Source organism: Corvus cornix, chromosome 4, assembly GCF_000738735.6.
Source record: "Corvus cornix cornix isolate S_Up_H32 chromosome 4, ASM73873v5, whole genome shotgun sequence".
NCBI lineage: Eukaryota > Metazoa > Chordata > Aves > Passeriformes > Corvidae > Corvus > Corvus cornix.
The window spans coordinates 63,768,371-63,786,521 of NC_046334.1; the positions used below are offsets into that span (position 1 = coordinate 63,768,371).

Here is an 18,151-nt window from a genome sequence, read left to right on the forward strand (position 1 = left end):
CTTTGCAAGTCCACTGGTGGAGAATCCTTGACTGAAGAACAGTTCAGTCAGATAAACCTGGCCCCAGGAAGCCAAGCCCAGTCCAGTTGTACTGAACATGTGTTTACAAAGCAGATCACCACCGTCCACTTGTCAAAGAAAAATCTTTTAAACTTAGAATCTCATAAGAAATACCTCATTTCCCTTCAGAAATATGCTAGGTGGTTCCACAGAAAAATACATCTGAACACAAGACAGATAAGAATTGCAATTGTCAACTCTCAAACACATTATTTTTTTATTTGAGAGATTTCTGATATTTTACATTAGTATTGAGGCTACATTCAAATAAATTTATAGGTTAAATTCTGCCTCAAAAACAAAACCCCACCTCCCATTCAAAGCCACTTAGTGAAACCCTCACTGGCACAAAACTTCCACTCACCAATATAAATTATAATGCATACCTAGAGAACAGAATTTGGCTGTGATATTGGATCTTAAGAGGACACAATCAAAAAATCATAACACCCAAGATGTCACTCCTGGCAACTTCTGGAAGCCAAAGCTGATATGTTATCAGGAAAAATTTGTTTTCTTCATGAGTACATTTCCTTTTTAGTTTAGTGTCACTGCCGTAACATTTTATATAATATTTTATTTAAATGACATTTTATATGAGGACAAATAAAAAGAACAGAAGAATTAAACAGACAACACAACATGGGAAACTAAGTTTTGAATCATAAAATCTCACTGCACAAAAGCAAGAGGTGGCAGACTCATGGTTAAACCTGTTTTACACAATAACATCCTGTTGTGCGTCAATCCTATAGCATCTCTGGAAACACCATCCTCTTACACAGAACTGGTCTTATGCTACTTAGGGACAGCAGAGAATTATTCAATAAAGTTTTAGATTTAAGGATGCTGGTTTTACATTAGGAATAGTTTTCTTGATATAAAAGACTCTATTTTCAAAAGCGAATGTTTCTTTTGAATACTTTGGTTTTAAAATACGCTGTGTGAGAAAACTGAGACCTGATTTTCAAAGTGGTACATATGTTCAGCTCCAGAAAATTGCTAAAAATTACAGATACCCAGCAACTACAAAATCGAACTCATGGTTTGACCTAGGCTTTTTAAGAACAGAAGCACCCAAAGGCCCCTTCACATTATTGTGGTTTATAGACATAATTAAATAACTTGTTTGTGTGCTCTTGTCTGTTTGCATACTTATGTGCATCCCTGGCACTACAGCTTTTAAATCTGAGCAACTTTAGCCAAAGCTGCAGGACTCAGTGAGGTATAAAACTGAATTATCCTTAGGTATAGTTGAGCATGTCCATAAATAAGCATATAAATTGGACAAAACTGTACCTGCGAAAAAAGCAGGCACTGAATTAATTTTCTTGCTTTTGTAAGAGTCCATTAATATATTAAGAGAAGTTTTACGTATTTTATACACTCAGATATATACATATATTTTATCAGTAATGTGTGCTTACATACAGACATATGCAAACATGTGTACACTTACCACACACACATTCCCTTATCTACAGACATTCAAGTTCTTTATTTTCAAAGAAAATGCCACCATTCAATAAACACTGAAATTGGTTCCAGGTTCTCCATGATTTTAGAATTATAGAAAAAGGTAACTTACATCTGTCATTGCATATGACAAAAAATCTGGACTTTACAACCAAATTAAAATAAAAGGAAAGACCAAACACACCCCTCATGCTACCAGCTTTCCAATTAGGAATCAAGATATCGGAATGAATCTGGTATAACTGCAAGAAGCAATGGCAGCTTTTGTGTGAGTGTTTTTTATAATAAATGTTAATCTTTTGGAAGATGAGTTAGTATCAATTTGTGGTAAGCACAAAGTTCTTTCCTAGACAGGTCACTGCTGAGCTCCTTTCCTCTTCTGCTCCAGCTCCTGCAGGCGTTCCTCACGGCACTGCGCGTGCTGCGTCCCCACTTTGTGGGCTGTCTCGGTGGCTGCAATGTCAATCTGGGCATATCGGGATGATCCACCCCCTGAAACACCAAATGGAATCCTGTAAAAGACTACAACCCTCATGTACTCCTGAATAAACAAGCTGTTGTGAAAATTCTTCCACAGATTTCCTGGATGATCCTGGTCTGGTCTTATAGCAAGCCATATAAAGGGAGTAAGATGATAACCACAACTAAAACAAAACACCTCAAAAGCTTTGTTATCTACATATTTTAGTTGTCAGGTTTTCTTCAAATAAGCAAGTGAACCACTTGCATTTCTGACCCAGGTTCGAATCTCCACCGCTGTTACTCCCGGTCAACGACAAAATTGAACTTGGCTCTCCCACTTTTGGGAGGCTTCCTCACCAAGCTATGGATCAGGAAATGAACAACATCTGGTATTTGAACAGAAAACACTTATGGCAGCTGGAAGTGTTCTTCTTTGTCTGGATTAGGCACCCTGTGACTGTTTACCAGAGCAACCACCTTCAGCCTCACACAGAATGACATTAGCTCATTTTTCTTGGCAATAGGGGAGACAAAAGCTGCTCAGTCTGTTCAGGAGTAAAATACCTCCATAAGGCTAGAGGCTGGGAAAATTTTAATATGAAAAAAATATATATATTTTTGGTCATTAAAGGCACCTTTAAAGTTCCACAATTCGAGATTGGGAAGGTAGTTGACATTTAGGAAAATTTATAGCATTTAACTCTTCATTTTTAATGCTTTGGTTCATTGTCTTTAAAATTAAGAGCAAATATTGCTTTTACATTTCAACAAGATGTTGTAAAGAGAGCTACATTAAGGTCTGGGAGAAGCATAGAATTACTTAATGAAAACCGTAAAAACATTAAAAAAACCCAACAGGAAAAGTGCTAGCATTTCAAAGTTAATAAAATTACTGAAATTAGAAGTATAAAGATTAAAATTATTATAGCTGGGAACTATAGATGGAAAACCTATCAATATCAGATGCAAGCAATTAAATGCAAGATTCTGATGAGGGGCTTTCTGTAGCAAGGACTGCATCTCTAAATGACAAGACATGGCAGATCTATTGCATGCTTATGTGTTAATTGCCCAAGTTAAGCATTAGAAGTAAAATATCTAATCTAAACAAAAGAATTTTAAAAATAAATAAATAAATAAATAATTGGGCTGGCATTCTCTCTGCAGCACTTTCACACGCCCTCGTGGAGAGCAGATAGAAGAACACTGTGTTCTGCTCTGATTCATTTGCTGCACGGCTCCAGAGCCAGTGTCTTCAGGAGCAAGCCCTGTACACCTACACCCACAGCCCTGTTTCTGAAGCCAAGAAAGAAAAATGAGGTAAGTGTAGTCCTAATATGCAATGAAAATCTTGAGAACACAAGCAAATTACTGTCTTTCAAACTCCAGAGTTCGAAGTGTTCACTTTAGAATGAGTGCACATACAATCACCTGTCAAAGGGATGCAACATCTTATAGAACTTCATTACTCAAAAATCTTTTTCAAGAAGAGATGCCAGTTAAAAGAACTGCCTCACAAACATCCCAGGGTTCAACTCTTCTGTTAGCAAAGGCCTGTGGGTAAATCATTGAAACATTCAGGTTGGAAAAGACCTCCAAGATCACTGAGTCCAAATTTTGACCAAACACCACCATCAACTAAACCACAGCACTAAGTGCCATGTCCAGTCGTTTCTTGAACAGTTCCAGGAATGATGACTCCATCACTTCCCTGGGCAGCCTGTTCCAATGCCTGACCACCCTTTCAGTGAAGAAATTCTTCCTGATGTCCAACCTGAACCTCCCCTTGGGCAGCTTGAGGCCATGTCCCCTCCTGTCACTGCTGCCTGGGAGAAGAGGCCAACCCCCACTTGACTACAACCTTCATTCAGGCGATTGTAAGAGAGATAAGGTCCCTCCTGAGCCTCCTTTTCTCCAGGCTGAACATCCCCAGCTCCCTCATCTGCTCCTTATATGAAATTATGACTCCCCATACCCTACACATTCTGCATATCCTTTGCTGTTTAAAAAGTATCATAGACTTCCTTACCTCTTATGCTTGTGCTAGATTCTTGAAGTTCCAGTTCCATGTAGTGAAGCTGTTTTTTGGAAGTAGGGCTGACAGGAATATTAACATAGGTGGCTGTCTCACTGTGGGGCCGATCTGGTGTAGGGATATCAGCTGAATAACCTACTGCCCCTTCTGAAATAAATAACATGTTACAACAGGTGCTGTTTGCAATGATCCAGTTCATACAGAGACACTGAAAGCAAACACTGAGCAGCAATAACTCTGCTTGACAAACAGGACATTCCTCAGTGGTAGATGGGACATGACAAGACTAAAATTTCTACTTAAAATATCCTGAAACACTGATCAAGTCAGGATCTATGCAGAAGACCATAGACCACAGACAGGGATCTTGCTGTGTTGTAGCAGAAAGCAAACACTCTGCAGACATTTCCAGCAGCAGGACTGCCTCACAAGGCTTCCAGCTCTACCTTAGGTTAGTAAAGCTTTATATGAAGTAATTTGTTCTAGGAAGATGTGAACTATTGTATCATCTGCAAGAGGGAAAGCAGAATCAGCAGGGGCTCCTAAAGCATGTCCTGAAAACAGGGACTGAAGAGCTGTTCCAAGCAAAGGGAAAGCAAACCTGAGGAGACAACATTGACAGGTTCCCTGTGCAGAATTGAAAAAGATAAGAATGATGACAAGTGGGGACAACAAAGTATTAAAGGACTTTCATTGCAGGTAAAAAAAAAATAGTGGGAAAACCCTTCTAAATAGTGAAGATCATAACACTAGAGGAAATCCCACAGAGTTTTCTAGAAATCTCTAAAAAAAAGACACAGAATAACACTGACTAGGAAACAGTTCCTATGAAATGATTTTGACTTAAAAACAACTTTTTTTGTCTACTGGTTTAATTCTCAAGACCTCATCTAGCCCTACTTTCAATTACGCTAATCTTGTCTGTCTGTTCAGTCCAGCTGGAGTCCTTACCACTGAACACTTTCTCCTCTTCAGTTTGAAACAGAAGAGTGCAGAGGAAAAATGGTATCACTTTGAGGTTCTCCTTTTTCATTAAGTTCTCCTATTTAGCCCTTTCTTGTCCCCACAAAGAACTCGTACCAAATCTTTTTTTGTCCAAACTGCTGCTTTTCCTTTTTGCCCACTTAGACAGTATTGAGATGTGAATATAGAGGCAGTAGGGTATCAAGGCATTTTAGAGCATAGGGAAGAATGACTTCTTATATCCAGACAACAGCAGTAGTGATTAACAATTGAGGGAAACTTTTTCATTTTCCTGGAAGTATTATGAATAGCAGAGATAACTTACACAACGTTAGGTAACAGTAAGGGCATGTTCCAGGATAATGGAATCTCCCCAGGCTTAAGCTGTTTAAATCAAAGGAGTCTACTATACAGTCTAAAAATTGAAAAGACTGGCAATTTGGCCAATTTTCTCACAGATTTTTATAAAGAAAACATCGGAACACCCACAAAGTATACAAATATTTCTCTGACAGTCAGATTTCAAGTTGTTGTTGCAAAGCAAGAACAGGAACAAAATTACAGAATCAATGCAGAATCAAATGCAGAAGGGATTTTTATATTTTCATCAAACATCATTCTCAGAAATTATTTTCAATTGTTGTGTCCAAAGTATTTCAAAGGAATTTGGCCTGACTGAGCAAGAAGGGACTCGGTAAAATCATAGCACTGAAAATCTGCATCACAAATAGTTAGAAGTTGCAAGCAGGTGACAATCTTAAGTACAGAGTCATGAGCAGTCATGAAGGAAAAGATAATTTTTGAAGTCTTTCTGTTTGCTGTTAAAGTGATGTAACAGAAGTGTAAGTGAAGCATCCTCAAAGTTAGCTAGCATGAAAACTAGTAAGCTTCCCTATAGAACTAAACAGCTGACAGGTTTAAGGAAGCTGAACATCATACCTGATGCAAACAAGCCAAGTGATTTTCCTGAGAACTGAAAAACCACACATGGAGAATCGGTAGGGCTTTGTGCAAGAAAAGCTTAAGAAACACACAGAAAAAAAAACCAAAACCTCACAACAGTCAAATATTCTTCTCAAAGGGAGGAAGTAGGAAAAAAAACAAGGAAACAAGGATAAAGTTGGGCGAACTGGAATGGAAGGAAAGGAAAAGTCTTCTGTTGTTCAGTCAGTGCTGTCCCAATAGAAACTGTGCTTTCTTTGTAAACAGAGGAATACTTGGGTTTTCATTTTTCCTTAAAAAAACCAAACAAACAAACAAAAAACCCAAACCCTTATTAGATATTGAAAATTGCCCTATATTTGTGTGAAGAGAAGGGTTTATTTAAAAAGCACACAACAGTCAAAAGTTCCTACTAATGAAGACATGGTGCAGTGAGAGAGCCATGGACAGTTCTTTCAGCAATCCCTTATGGGTGGATAGAGGCCGGAGATGCTTCCAAGAGGGGTCAGAGGGCCAGTATTTGAGAACATTATGAAAGGAGGATTTGAGAGAAAAACAGACAACAATGTATGGTTACAACATTCTGAAAAAATTGGTAGAATATCACGATTGCTTGAAGAGAACAGGGGGAAATGTAGGAATCAAAAGAGACAGTTAAGCAAATAACAGGAAAAGAGTAAAAGTGAAAATTCAGTGGCCCTCAACTGAGGGGACAAAGAAAGGAAAAGACTGTAATTGGAGAGGGAAGGAGAAAGTTATATTTGAAACTGCCGTTGCAGCCTTTTTTTCAGCAAGTGTTAGTTATTCATATTTTCTACCCAATATAGGCACCATTCTCAGAAATGAACAATAAATAACACAGAAAGAAAACCAGCACTATAAATAAAAGATATGTGTGTGTGCGTGAGTGTGCATGTAAAGCTGACATGTTCAAAGGGCAACACTTCAAAAATAACACTTAGAAGAGATCTCAACAATTAAAAAAAAAAAAAAAAAAAAAAGGAAAAGGAAAAAGAAACCTTTAGTGACCTCTGATGCAAAAATCTTACCAGGTTCCTCAGAGCTAGTTGGAGTTCCAGGTTCTGAAGGAAGTGTTAGCATCTCATACCCCCCTTTAGGACCTAGAATGCAGGAACACTGTTAATGGCTTTGGACTTATAAATCTGTACAATATAATCAAAGCATATGCTTTTCTGGTTTTGACTTGTAACCTTCTAAACTAAACAATCATACAGAATAATCTCAGAAAGCATAAACAGTGGCTAGTGCTTGACTGTTCAGTAATAGTGATGTCAGCATTTCCTCGTGAGCGTAATAACACCAAGGAAATAAACTTTAGGACACTTTTACAACTGTTCACACTGAAGGACAATGAAATCAACAGTGCATTTTGCTGTACATGAATGTGGGAGCAGAACTATCTTGAATGCATGAATCAGGGAGCAATGCGTGGGTGATCTTGGGAGCATCTGGAACATTCTTGTTAAAATTCCACCTCCAGCATGACGGATAACTTCTTGATTTCTGAAAAACCATAGAAAATGCTTAAGCTAGCCCTTACAAAGGCAACTTTGCTTTCCAAGTGCAAATCACCATCTTTAAAAGAAGCCAGGCTGCACAACATCATCGGTCTTTCCCCAGCACGAAGCTGAAAAAAGATGCCCGCATTTCTTCACGATCTCAGACTCCACCCCAGTTCAAACCAGGCAATCAAAAATGCTGTGTCCACAGAATGAAAGCATTACAATTAATTTTGAATTACAAACACACATAATTCTATCTGCTGGCAGTGGTTTTTTCCTCCATTATCATGAAGAAGTATATTTAAATGTGGTGGGTGTTTTTCCCAGCATATTATTATTAGGGTACAGGATTTCTCATGGCCTGAGATGAATTTTTTTTGGTGGGTGCCCTTTGTTAAAGTGATGGCAGATTTTACTGTTGTGAATAAGATTACTGCTTATACTCTGTCACTTATCTCATCTGTCACTGCCTCTTCTAAACTTATCCCATCTGTCAATGCCTTTCTGACAAAAACTCCTCAAAGCAAAAAACCCAAAGAAATACATAAGACTTACAGTAGGGAAGCAAATCATGCATTACCTTTAATATTTTCTGAAGTTTAAAATAATTTAAGTTTAAACTAGTTTCAATTTGCATCCACACACGTACCTCATAATCACTTTTACTTACCAGCTTGGAGACTGTGCCCTCTATACACTTTCAAAGACCCAGAAGCTGCCATGACAGAAGCACCACCTGTTTTCAAAGACAGAGATTCACATTGAATCTAAATACCTGTTTCATTTTTAATAAATGTTTCTGAAACATCTAGAAAAAAACAAAACAAAACACTAAAAATTACAAGTCATTGTTCTTCATTCAGGCTTTTTTTTTTTCCAGTTTTTGCTAAATTCTTTATCCTGAGTTTGTGGCATTAAAATCTAATTGTGTTGTTTTCTTTCTTCAGAAAGAAAGGATGCCTTCTATAAAATCTAAGGATGCTGTCCCTCCCTGGTTTTGGTGAGTACTACCTTCCCCACAGGGAAAACTGTCCTGAGCTAAGAAGTAAAATGGCAACATGAATTGAGTGGGGAGTTGCCTTTGCAATCCATAACGTAGCTTTAGCAACAACAAAGTTTAAAGAGTTCATTAAAATCTGATCAGACTGGCTCCAAAACCTATCTAAGTGAATGAGAAAGCTGTGCCACACTTCAGCAGTCCACCACCCATGTTTAGACATGGATACACTGGGCCAGTGGCAAGGGAACATGAGGTATCTGGCTTCCATGGGGATTGAATCCAGGTCACAGCACATTCTTGTGAAACATGCTCCCAGTGTTCCTGCCAGGAGAGCTTCACCTTGGATACACCAGATGGCACAGCCAGTCTCCCTTCCCCAGCCTGACTCAGGCCAGCAGGCAGCTGTATTTGGGAAATTTGAAGAAACAAGAGCTATCAACTCAGAAATCTGCACGGTGGTACCCATGCAGTGTGGCTTGTCTGCACACACACATTCCTTCTTTAACCAGCAAACTCATCAGCATCATCCCCACCTGTTGGGTGCTGGGTTACATCACCCCATCCAGCCCTGAATCTCTTCTCTCTCATGCTGTCACTGTGGGCACCTCAATCGAGTTGAGTGGCATTTACTTCCTCGCATGAATAATTGTGAGGGAACTTCTTGTGCAGTGGATGGAACTGAACAGGAATCAGGTGGGAGGCTGAGTGTATGAGTAACCCTGCCACTGGTGACAGGGCGGCTCTGCCATGTGCTGCAGGCTGCTGGGATTCACATATAAAATTAACACTCTTCTAAACTGATGAATAGTCTCTGAGCAGGTGAGACACTGCTCTGCAAATTGTTTTTAAAATAGCGTCCAAAAATTACCATAGTTCTTATGCAACATGAAGAAATTCTGTAAGATAAATATTCTGAAATATCTAAGAAAACTGCGTGGCCTGGGAATCTAAAGAAAATGGCAACTTCTTTTTTTTTTTTCCTGTATAAAGTACACATACAATTTTATTTCTAAATCTAATGGTTTCCAAGCTTGTAAAATTAATCCTACAGTTTTATAAAATAAACCTAAAAAACCACTCATTATTTCACTTAATGAGGACAATGGATTAAAACAATAATAAGAAACTATTTCAGAAGGGCACAACTGAACTAAAACCTTTAGTTTGTTGTCTTTATGTACATGAAAGCATATATATGGTAATCCAAGGCTACAAAATTCAATTTTAAAGTACGCCATACTGAGAATCTGATTTTGTATTTTAACTAACGAGATCAGATTGTAGAAACCTTTACATACTCTGGTGAGGACTTAACAATGTTATTTGAAATGTTATTTGAAATTTTGTTTTTAGCAAGACTGCTGATAAAAATAAATGCAAAAATAGGACAGCCCCAGGCTAGCTGATTTACTTATATTTTCACTGTAACTGATCTTCCTTTCTCTCACATCAGTGCATCCTGTCTCTGCATTAAGAACATCAGAATATGTTTTATGAAACCAAAAGCCTCACCTTACTTTGAAGAAAGATTACAGCCTTATGCTAATTCTAGCTTCATCACAGAATTAATGTGGGGTTGGGTTTTTTATTCCCTCAAAAACTTACTGCAATTCAGCAGAAATTATTCCAGAGGAAATATGGATTTTTAAGTAACATTTTTAGGACTTGTGAAGAACACCCAGGACAGGAGATTTAAAACAATAAGATATTCCAATCCATTTATGGCCAAAGTTTTCCCATTCAGAGCTTATTTAAAAGAACTATGTTAGTGTTTCAGGATTTGACCTGTTGCATTTTCCTCATTTTCAAATCTGGCAACTAACAAATATTTACATAGTCAAATCTCTCAGGGAATTTTTTGAAGCTTTGAACTACATCATACAAACACGTGTCAATAGAGATCAACGTAGATATTTTCTTCCTTCTACTTTTCAGCTGGTGTATCAACTGGTTTGTTTCTTATTTAGGAATTCTAGGATAACGCAGGAATGGAAAAAGCAAGTTAGCAAGATAAATTTCTGAGCAAATAAAGTATCCAGCAGGAGACAGATGCTCCCTTCCATCATTCTTTTCTTTGTACAAAGGATTGTTAAGAATATTTTTTTTTCAGTTTCCCCTGCCATCCAGTTCTGTGTGGCTAACTCGCTCAAGTCTTTGTCAGAACTGAGTATCTCATCAAGAGAGTTATTTCTCTTCTATTTTCCTCAACATCTAAGAGGAAGAAGGTATTCAAAATGTGTCAAAATAAAAAAATCTGCAGGATATTTGGCATTCCTACATATGATTAGACTCAAAAGTTTAATGTAGCTCAGTGAAGACAACGACTATTTGAAATATTTTTCTAACTTTACAGTCATTGCTTTATGCTCACCCTTCAAAATTAAGGAGTTAACAGCACATGTTCTACAAGAAAGAGCCAAGGAAAACAAATAATAAAACAGAGGGAAGATGGAATATAAACTATAAACTGAGCCCAGACAGTTTATGTTTTCAAATCTTGCAACTTATTATTACATGACCATGAGGAGACACACACAACACTGTGCTGCATTTACCAAGTGATCGCTTCTCACTGCCCAGCCTCTACTCTGCCTTCAAGGGGTAGGTCACAAACTCTTCAGTCTGGGCTGTTAAATTTCCTGACAAGGAGTCAGGACAAAAGAAAACACCACATTCTGTGATAAATTCCCACTTCCTGTTGAATTAAAACTACCTTTATTATGAAGAACTTTGACCCACTCAGCCAAGCAGCATTCCCACCTCCTCCTTTGAAAACAAATACCTTGCCTGATAGAGCATCCAAAGGCTAAAGCGACTGATTGACAGGAGAAATACAGCAAGTACACCAGGAGGTTGTTTCATGCAAATGTAATAGGAGACTTCCAGTGCTGTATATTTGCCATATGAAACTTCCCTGCATGTTCTCTTCAATTTTCAAAGTAATTTCATATATTTTCTACTATACAAATAGCATTATCTGCAAGGCATAAAAGCTGAAGGGGATACTTAAAAACACTTACTTGCTCTACAGATTTCACCATATTCAGAAATGCCTCTTGTATCTTTCACAGACAACTTTAAAAGTGGTAGAATCACTCAAAATTAGAAATGCATTCAAGCTCACTGTTCAAATATTGCTCCTCAAAGATATCTATTTAGTCTGCGCAAAAAATAACAGAGGATCTAACTACCTCTATCTATTATTCATCTTCCCATACTGTGGGCCATTCCAGTCCAGCCTCCTATGCATAAAAATGCAAAAGTGTTAAGCTAGAATTATTACCATTTTCCTGTGGCAGGAAATTCAGTGTCTGGGGTTTTTTGAAAAATACACTCTCAAAGATGCTTTACATACATTTACTTCAAAAATCTTGACACATCTAAAGCTCAGGATCTACACTGGCTAGGAAGGAAGGTCACACACAAAAACAAAATTTAAAAAAAACCTTGAAGTAATCAATATATGTGCAAATAAGTTCTTTGTGTTCTAGAAGGCTGGGATATGTCAATTCCACAGATTTCAGTGTCAGAGAAGGCATGGGGAAGTAAATCAGGAATACAGAAAGGACAGAACTAGAAGGTCACTGTAGCATGGGCTTACCACATTCTGCCACCCCCCATCCAGAGAACAGGAACCTGCTGGATCTGCTCAGCCCAGAGGATGAAGCAGCAGCACTGGGATCATTCACTTCCCTGGCTTCCCCATAGCTGTTTTATGGACTGTTTTCTTCCCCCCCGGGAAAAGGCCCCTCATACTTCAGACAGTCACCAAGGCCAACATTAAGCTTGTAAATACAATATGTATTTTAATCAGCTTACTTGTTCTGAGCTCCTATATTTCTTCCCCTACAGAATTAATTTGAGTGGACTTGTAGAATAAAGCAGGACCAAGAAAGAGCATGCCACATTATGGCAGGGTTTCATTAATCCGTTTCTCATTATAGTGATGCTCTTCTATTACAGTGTTTAGCCCTATAAAGTATGACATGACTTATCTGTGGTGGACACTGTTCAACACACAGTCCTTTACTGGCTCAATAAAAGTATCAGAGTGCACTTGGTCTTCCTATATCTGAAGAGCTGACAACACATATCCTGAAAAAAAGTGAGAATTGTAAGTTGTTTTCAATCTAAGCAACAATAATCTCAAGAGCATGGCCCAGATTCTTCTTTCTCATTGCTCTCAATTAATTCCTTGCAAGATGACTCCTAAGCTTGGAATAAAAGTATCAGGCTGCATAGGTATACAATAAAATTTTTTTTAAATGCATAAAAATTGTGCATATTTTTCCATCATAAAAGCTAAGCTGTCAGACAGCTGACTTCATTTTCAGCACCTGCTGTATACTTAATTTTATTCTTTCTTTTTGTCTGCCTGCCTTGAGTCCCTATCTACCTAAGAAAAATTTAATAGAGATATAGTGTTCATAATCAGCATTCAGGTGATATTTTAGCCGAATTCCAATCCACAGCATTGTTTTATGTTTATTCCTTAATTCATCCCCTCAGAACATTTCCCATCAAACATTGTGTAGGTTTGGTATTGCAAGGAAAGAGGCTGTCAGAGAGCAAGAGTGTCAGTTGCAATGCTGATGAATTTGCTCCTATGGAATAAGGAGAAAAATGGAAAAGGAGAGCGATTATTTACGAGTCAAAAAGCAATATGAGCATGCACTGCTTCCCTGGGAGCACATTTGTTACTTGCCCATTCAACTACTGTCTTTTGCAAAGCCAGAGCCTGTGGCACAGAGGTAGAGGGAGATCAGACCTCCCACTAGGGAAGTTTAATTTGAGTGTTGAAATACTCAGGGCTGGGCCTGGCTCCTGGGAATGCCCAGGCAACCAGCTTCCCTGCGGGAACTGGGACAGGATGAAAGTTTCTGAAATACGGTGTATAGAGCTGGCATGAAATGCCTTCTCCAGGGACTGCAGTGTCCTTAAGAACTTCTGCAAGCTATTCCAGCTCCCAGCCTCCCTTCTCTAAATAGGAGTCTTGGGATTCAGACTGCTCAGCTCATTTGAGAGGGGTTGGCAGTTAAGGACAGAAATAGTGGCACTTCCCTAAGGACAAAAATAGTGGCATTTCCCCTCCACACAAAACAGCCTCATGGTTTAAACATCATTCATGAAGCAGGATTGCTGTGACAGAGTTCTACTCAACTGAGAAAATACAAATATTTTGAAGGAAATCATGCACCCTTATAAGTAAGAGCTGGAGGTTCCCTATCTAAGCTGTTGCAATGGAATGGAAAGGAGAACAATATTTAATCAGAGGCCTAAATTACAATGAAAAACAGCACCACTGCTAGGAAATACATGCTAAATGTAAGAATAGTAAAGGACGTCCGATGATTTGAGGTGGATTAAGGATTCTCACTGCAGAACATGGTAAGTACACACCTGTCAGACATACACAGATGTACATCCAAACCTCAGGGCAGAGGCTCTTGCTAGACAGCTGCTTCAGCCCTGTTTTTCCTACAATACTTTCTGGTACTTATAGTACCAGAAAGATAATGAAGATAATCACAAGCTCTTCAGTTCACCATCCTGCGAAGGAATGCGCAGTCTATTGTTTCATCTCTCAACACTGAACGTGCATCTTTTTCATGATCCCTTAACTCAAAGCACGTAAGCAGTTCCTGAGTAAAAGACCTACGTACATATCTCTGAAACTGCAACCACTAGATCAAGCTACAGGATTTCTCAAGCAGTCATGAGAATCTCTGTACAGGTCCCATGAGAACTGCTTACACAAAATGTACTAAACTGAGGTGTGCCCAGAAACCAGCAGTCTCAGAAATCTAGAAATCTGAATCATATTTTTGAACCTCTATCCTGTCATGGTATTATGAGGTCCATCATAAGTATAAATTCAGTCTATTATACTTAAGAGCACACATTCCCACATCATACAACTCCAAAGAATCCCTTACCTTTATCTGTAGCACAAAGCTATGATAACAATGGGAACATTTTCCTCCTACAAACTCAAGTAATCTAATTCAGTCTCTCTTTCCAGTCAATATTTACAAAGTTATTTATAACAAAGGCAACCAAATTATTTAAAACAGAATTATATGATTCACCCCAACTTGTTTTTTTCCATCTAGTAATACAACTTAGAATTGTTGCCATATTTAGAACACTTTTCTGTTTGCCATTAGAATGAAACACGTTTCTCTAAAGTTGCTGAGTCTGTTGCTCAGCATATCTAACTAAAAGCAGAAAGAAAATACCCACATTCACTACCAATAAACTGAAAAATATGGAACAGTTGATCCCTGACTGTTTAATTCCATGTCTTGCTACAGAACTGAGACATTCAAGAGCAAAACTATTGGATAGAACATTTGTGCACCTGTAGCCCAGGAAGGAGGGGGTTTGCATTCTACAGTGTATTTGAATGAAAATAAGAAAAAAAACAAATGTATTTCTGAGTAAGTAAACTGCTACACTAGGAAATTTTCTAACTGGGTATTGGGTCATTGTACGATCACCCATGCTAGAAGGGGTATCTTGCCATGTATATGCACAATACAGGCTTTGAAAGTAGTTACCTCAAGTTAGTGTGCCTTTATGCTATTCTCAGCTATGGATTATAATCTCTCATAACAGAGAAACATAGTGAAGTTCTAATTCAGTTCCTTTAGTCCAATAGAACAGTGTGAATGACTGCTCAGCATCCTGGGACCTTCAGTTATTAGGTTAAAGACTCAAATGCTACAGAATTATTTTGAAAGCTTTGCAATGCCAAGTTCAATTATACTTGAAATTTTCACACGTATGAAAGACAAAACTTTAAAATGAAATATCTAAGGACAATAAAAATGCAGTGAGACATAGAAAACTTCAGCTTCTTTTGCATTCTGAAAAATAGTGTAGTATTGAAGAATGAAGTTGTACCAGTATATTAGGACTTTTGAGAGATGAAACCCCATAAAAAAGACTTCAGTCACTGGCTTTAGATGCCGCATTTGCCTTAAGCATTTATACTTATTCCTACAAGAGTTCTTTTCTTAAACTGTATTTTCCCAGTGTACCAGACAATAAAACCCACCTGCTCAAGTTTCTTCAGTCTTGTATCTTCTCTTTCTGCTAATATAAAAATCTGTCCTGTATTTCTGCATTTCCAATTTGCTCCATGATAGTTTTTATCAAAACAACTAACTCTCTCATATGCATGAGTAGTCTGAGATTTTTTTGTCACATAGTGTTTGCATTCACAATTAGCTTGACACTGAAATTAATACAAAAATAACATTCTGCCCACCACATGCAGCTACAGACCCAAGTTTCCCTGTATTTACACACACTTTAATTGTAAGTGTTCTGCTTTCCTTGGTTTGAGTGAAGGACTAGAAACTTGAGTACCAGAGGGAAAGATAAAATTAATGATCCAATCTGGGCTTCTACTTACACCTCTATAAGTCAAGAGTAATTCCACTGACTTGAGTGGAATAACTAGCAACAAGATCTGCTAAATGCTTCTGGATTTTCTCCTGCTAAGACAGACCAGTGAATAAAGTTACTTTTAACCTTCTCCAGAGACACCTCCTGATCCTGAGTGCCTTACTGGATTTGTTCACACAAGTATCCATAACTACACTGCTTTACATATTTGCCAAGGTTTTAAAAAGTAATAAAAAACCTAAGCACAAAGAGCTGTTCTATGTCTATTTGAGTTGGGCAACCTATGAAATTTAATGGATCTGGTGAATTATCAGGTAAACTATTTAAGGAACACAAAGGCATTCAAAATACTAACCAAATTCTTTGCATAGATCTCTCCAAGATCTAAGATGGAGTGCACAAAACCAAACACTTATGAAATGTTTTCTTTGAAGCAAAATGATAATTCAAACGTCCCAGACGAGTTTGGCTGCATTAGACAGGGAATTCAGGTGACCAACACATTCTACTGATAGGAAGGTTTACAATTCAAAGGTGCCTTTGCCTAAGTAATCTTTCCAGGCCAGATACTCAGTGTCCTCTCATCAGTGATTTTGTTGGTCAATCAATAGTTTCACTGACAGGAGAGAAGCATCTCCGAGTTGCTTCTGGTAAAGATTCATTCCTGAGGGTTTGTGTTATTTAGGAAACTGGCCATAATAACTGAACATAAAAATCAAGTTTGCCTTTGGTGCTAATACAGCCAAAAAAGAACAATTTCTAGTTTTCTTCGAATATGTAAGTAGAAAAAGCACTAAACAGCTTCATAAAGGGTCTGACAACTTTGAACCTCTTCAGATTAACAAAAGAAAGGGAAAAACAAATATATTAATCTTTGCAACCAAAGTTTCTATAGATTAAAATGTATTTTATAATTGCCAGACATGAACTGCAGCAGCAAAACAACCCCAAACAGGACACCTCTCAATGTAGTATTTAGTTCTGCTTCCATAAATCTTCTGTTTCTCTCATCACAACCTGGGACTTAAATGTCATCCTTAAATAAAAAAAAAAAACTAAATGGCTCCTACCTGATATAGCTGGTAAGACTCCAGACTGTAATACTGCTGTTCCCTAAAGAAAACAGAAAATTTTAGAATGAAAAATCTTTACAAGAAGTAGAAACTTGAAAAAATATAGGAAGTATGTAAAAGTAGAAGGGAGGGGAAGAAAGCAGAAACATGGCCAAGATTTCATTTTTCAAAGAGAAAAAACATCCCACAGCATTTCAGAAAATATTAGATTATACATTACAAAGAGAAAAATGCAAATGGGAGTTTGATGTGTGAAATTATATCAAATGTAGGACATTGTTAAGGTATCATCGAAATTATAGGAAAAACAACAAAAAACTACAAGAATCAGCTTTGACTAGAGAAAAAAAATGAGGCTGAGATAATAACAAAAACAAAACCAGTCTTTTGTTATTAAGTGATTTTTTTCAGTCATTAAGATTGTCCTAATTTCCATTTCAGTACATCATACTCCATTATTTCTGCAACTCTGAGGCCTCCTGCTGCAATCATCTAAGGCAGAGACTCCACTAGCAGTGGCAACTGCAAAGGCAGCTCAACAGAAAGCACAGGAGAGAACAGTCTTAAAAGCGACCTTTTATAATTCTACAAAACACAGCAAAACATGGTTTTGCCTGTAGGAGAAACTTTTAAAATTATTATGGCATAATGTACAAATGTAAGTGCATGGTTTTCAAACCCAGAGCATAACACATATCTCAACCTACCCTGTGATTACATCAAAGGAGAAAAGGGGTAAGTGACCTCACTCAAATCATATGCTTTTGTTACGCCTGCTATGATACTCAGACAAAAACCCACAGTGTGATTATTTAAGGCCTGCATGTCTCATAGTATTACTTATAAATATAAGTTAAATATTCTTCTAACTTATAATCTTTTATCTGTGGCCCAGAGCTGAGTACTGGGGTCTGTGATGCACGTGGCTCCAACCACCCCACCACTGCAACACCCACAGTAAGCGGATATGCACCACTCGTGTATCACACATCATGAGCTGCATGGCCAGGGCTATTTTAGCTCTGGTAGTGATCTGACAGCAGCCAGATGACATTCATTTTTTATGTTCTGCTTCCAAATACCTTGGGTAGAGTTCAATGATAGATGTTAGGAGAAGCCACTGGTTTGATATGCTGGGTCATTATTCACAGATTAGCTCGGTTGCCCTAAAGAGCTAAAAAGAACCTAAGCCTGGCATTCATTT

General features: G+C 37.9%; 1 protein-coding gene across 3 annotated transcripts in view; it reads right to left on the reverse strand.

Moving 5' to 3' along the window:
- Positions 1–250: 250 nt before the first annotated feature.
- The window catches only part of DOK7 (docking protein 7), a 59,108-nt gene continuing 41,207 nt past the window's right edge, over positions 251–18,151 (reverse strand). For all 3 annotated transcript variants that reach the window (XM_039550821.1, XM_039550822.1, XM_039550823.1), the window contains 5 exons: positions 16,945–16,987; positions 8,132–8,197; positions 6,988–7,059; positions 4,028–4,180; positions 251–2,028 (listed from right to left, as the gene is read on the reverse strand). In XM_039550821.1, the coding sequence (XP_039406755.1) occupies positions 1,892–2,028; positions 4,028–4,180; positions 6,988–7,059; positions 8,132–8,197; positions 16,945–16,987 (471 nt within the window). In that variant the 3' untranslated portion in view covers positions 251–1,891. The remainder of the gene's footprint in view (positions 2,029–4,027; positions 4,181–6,987; positions 7,060–8,131; positions 8,198–16,944; positions 16,988–18,151) is intronic.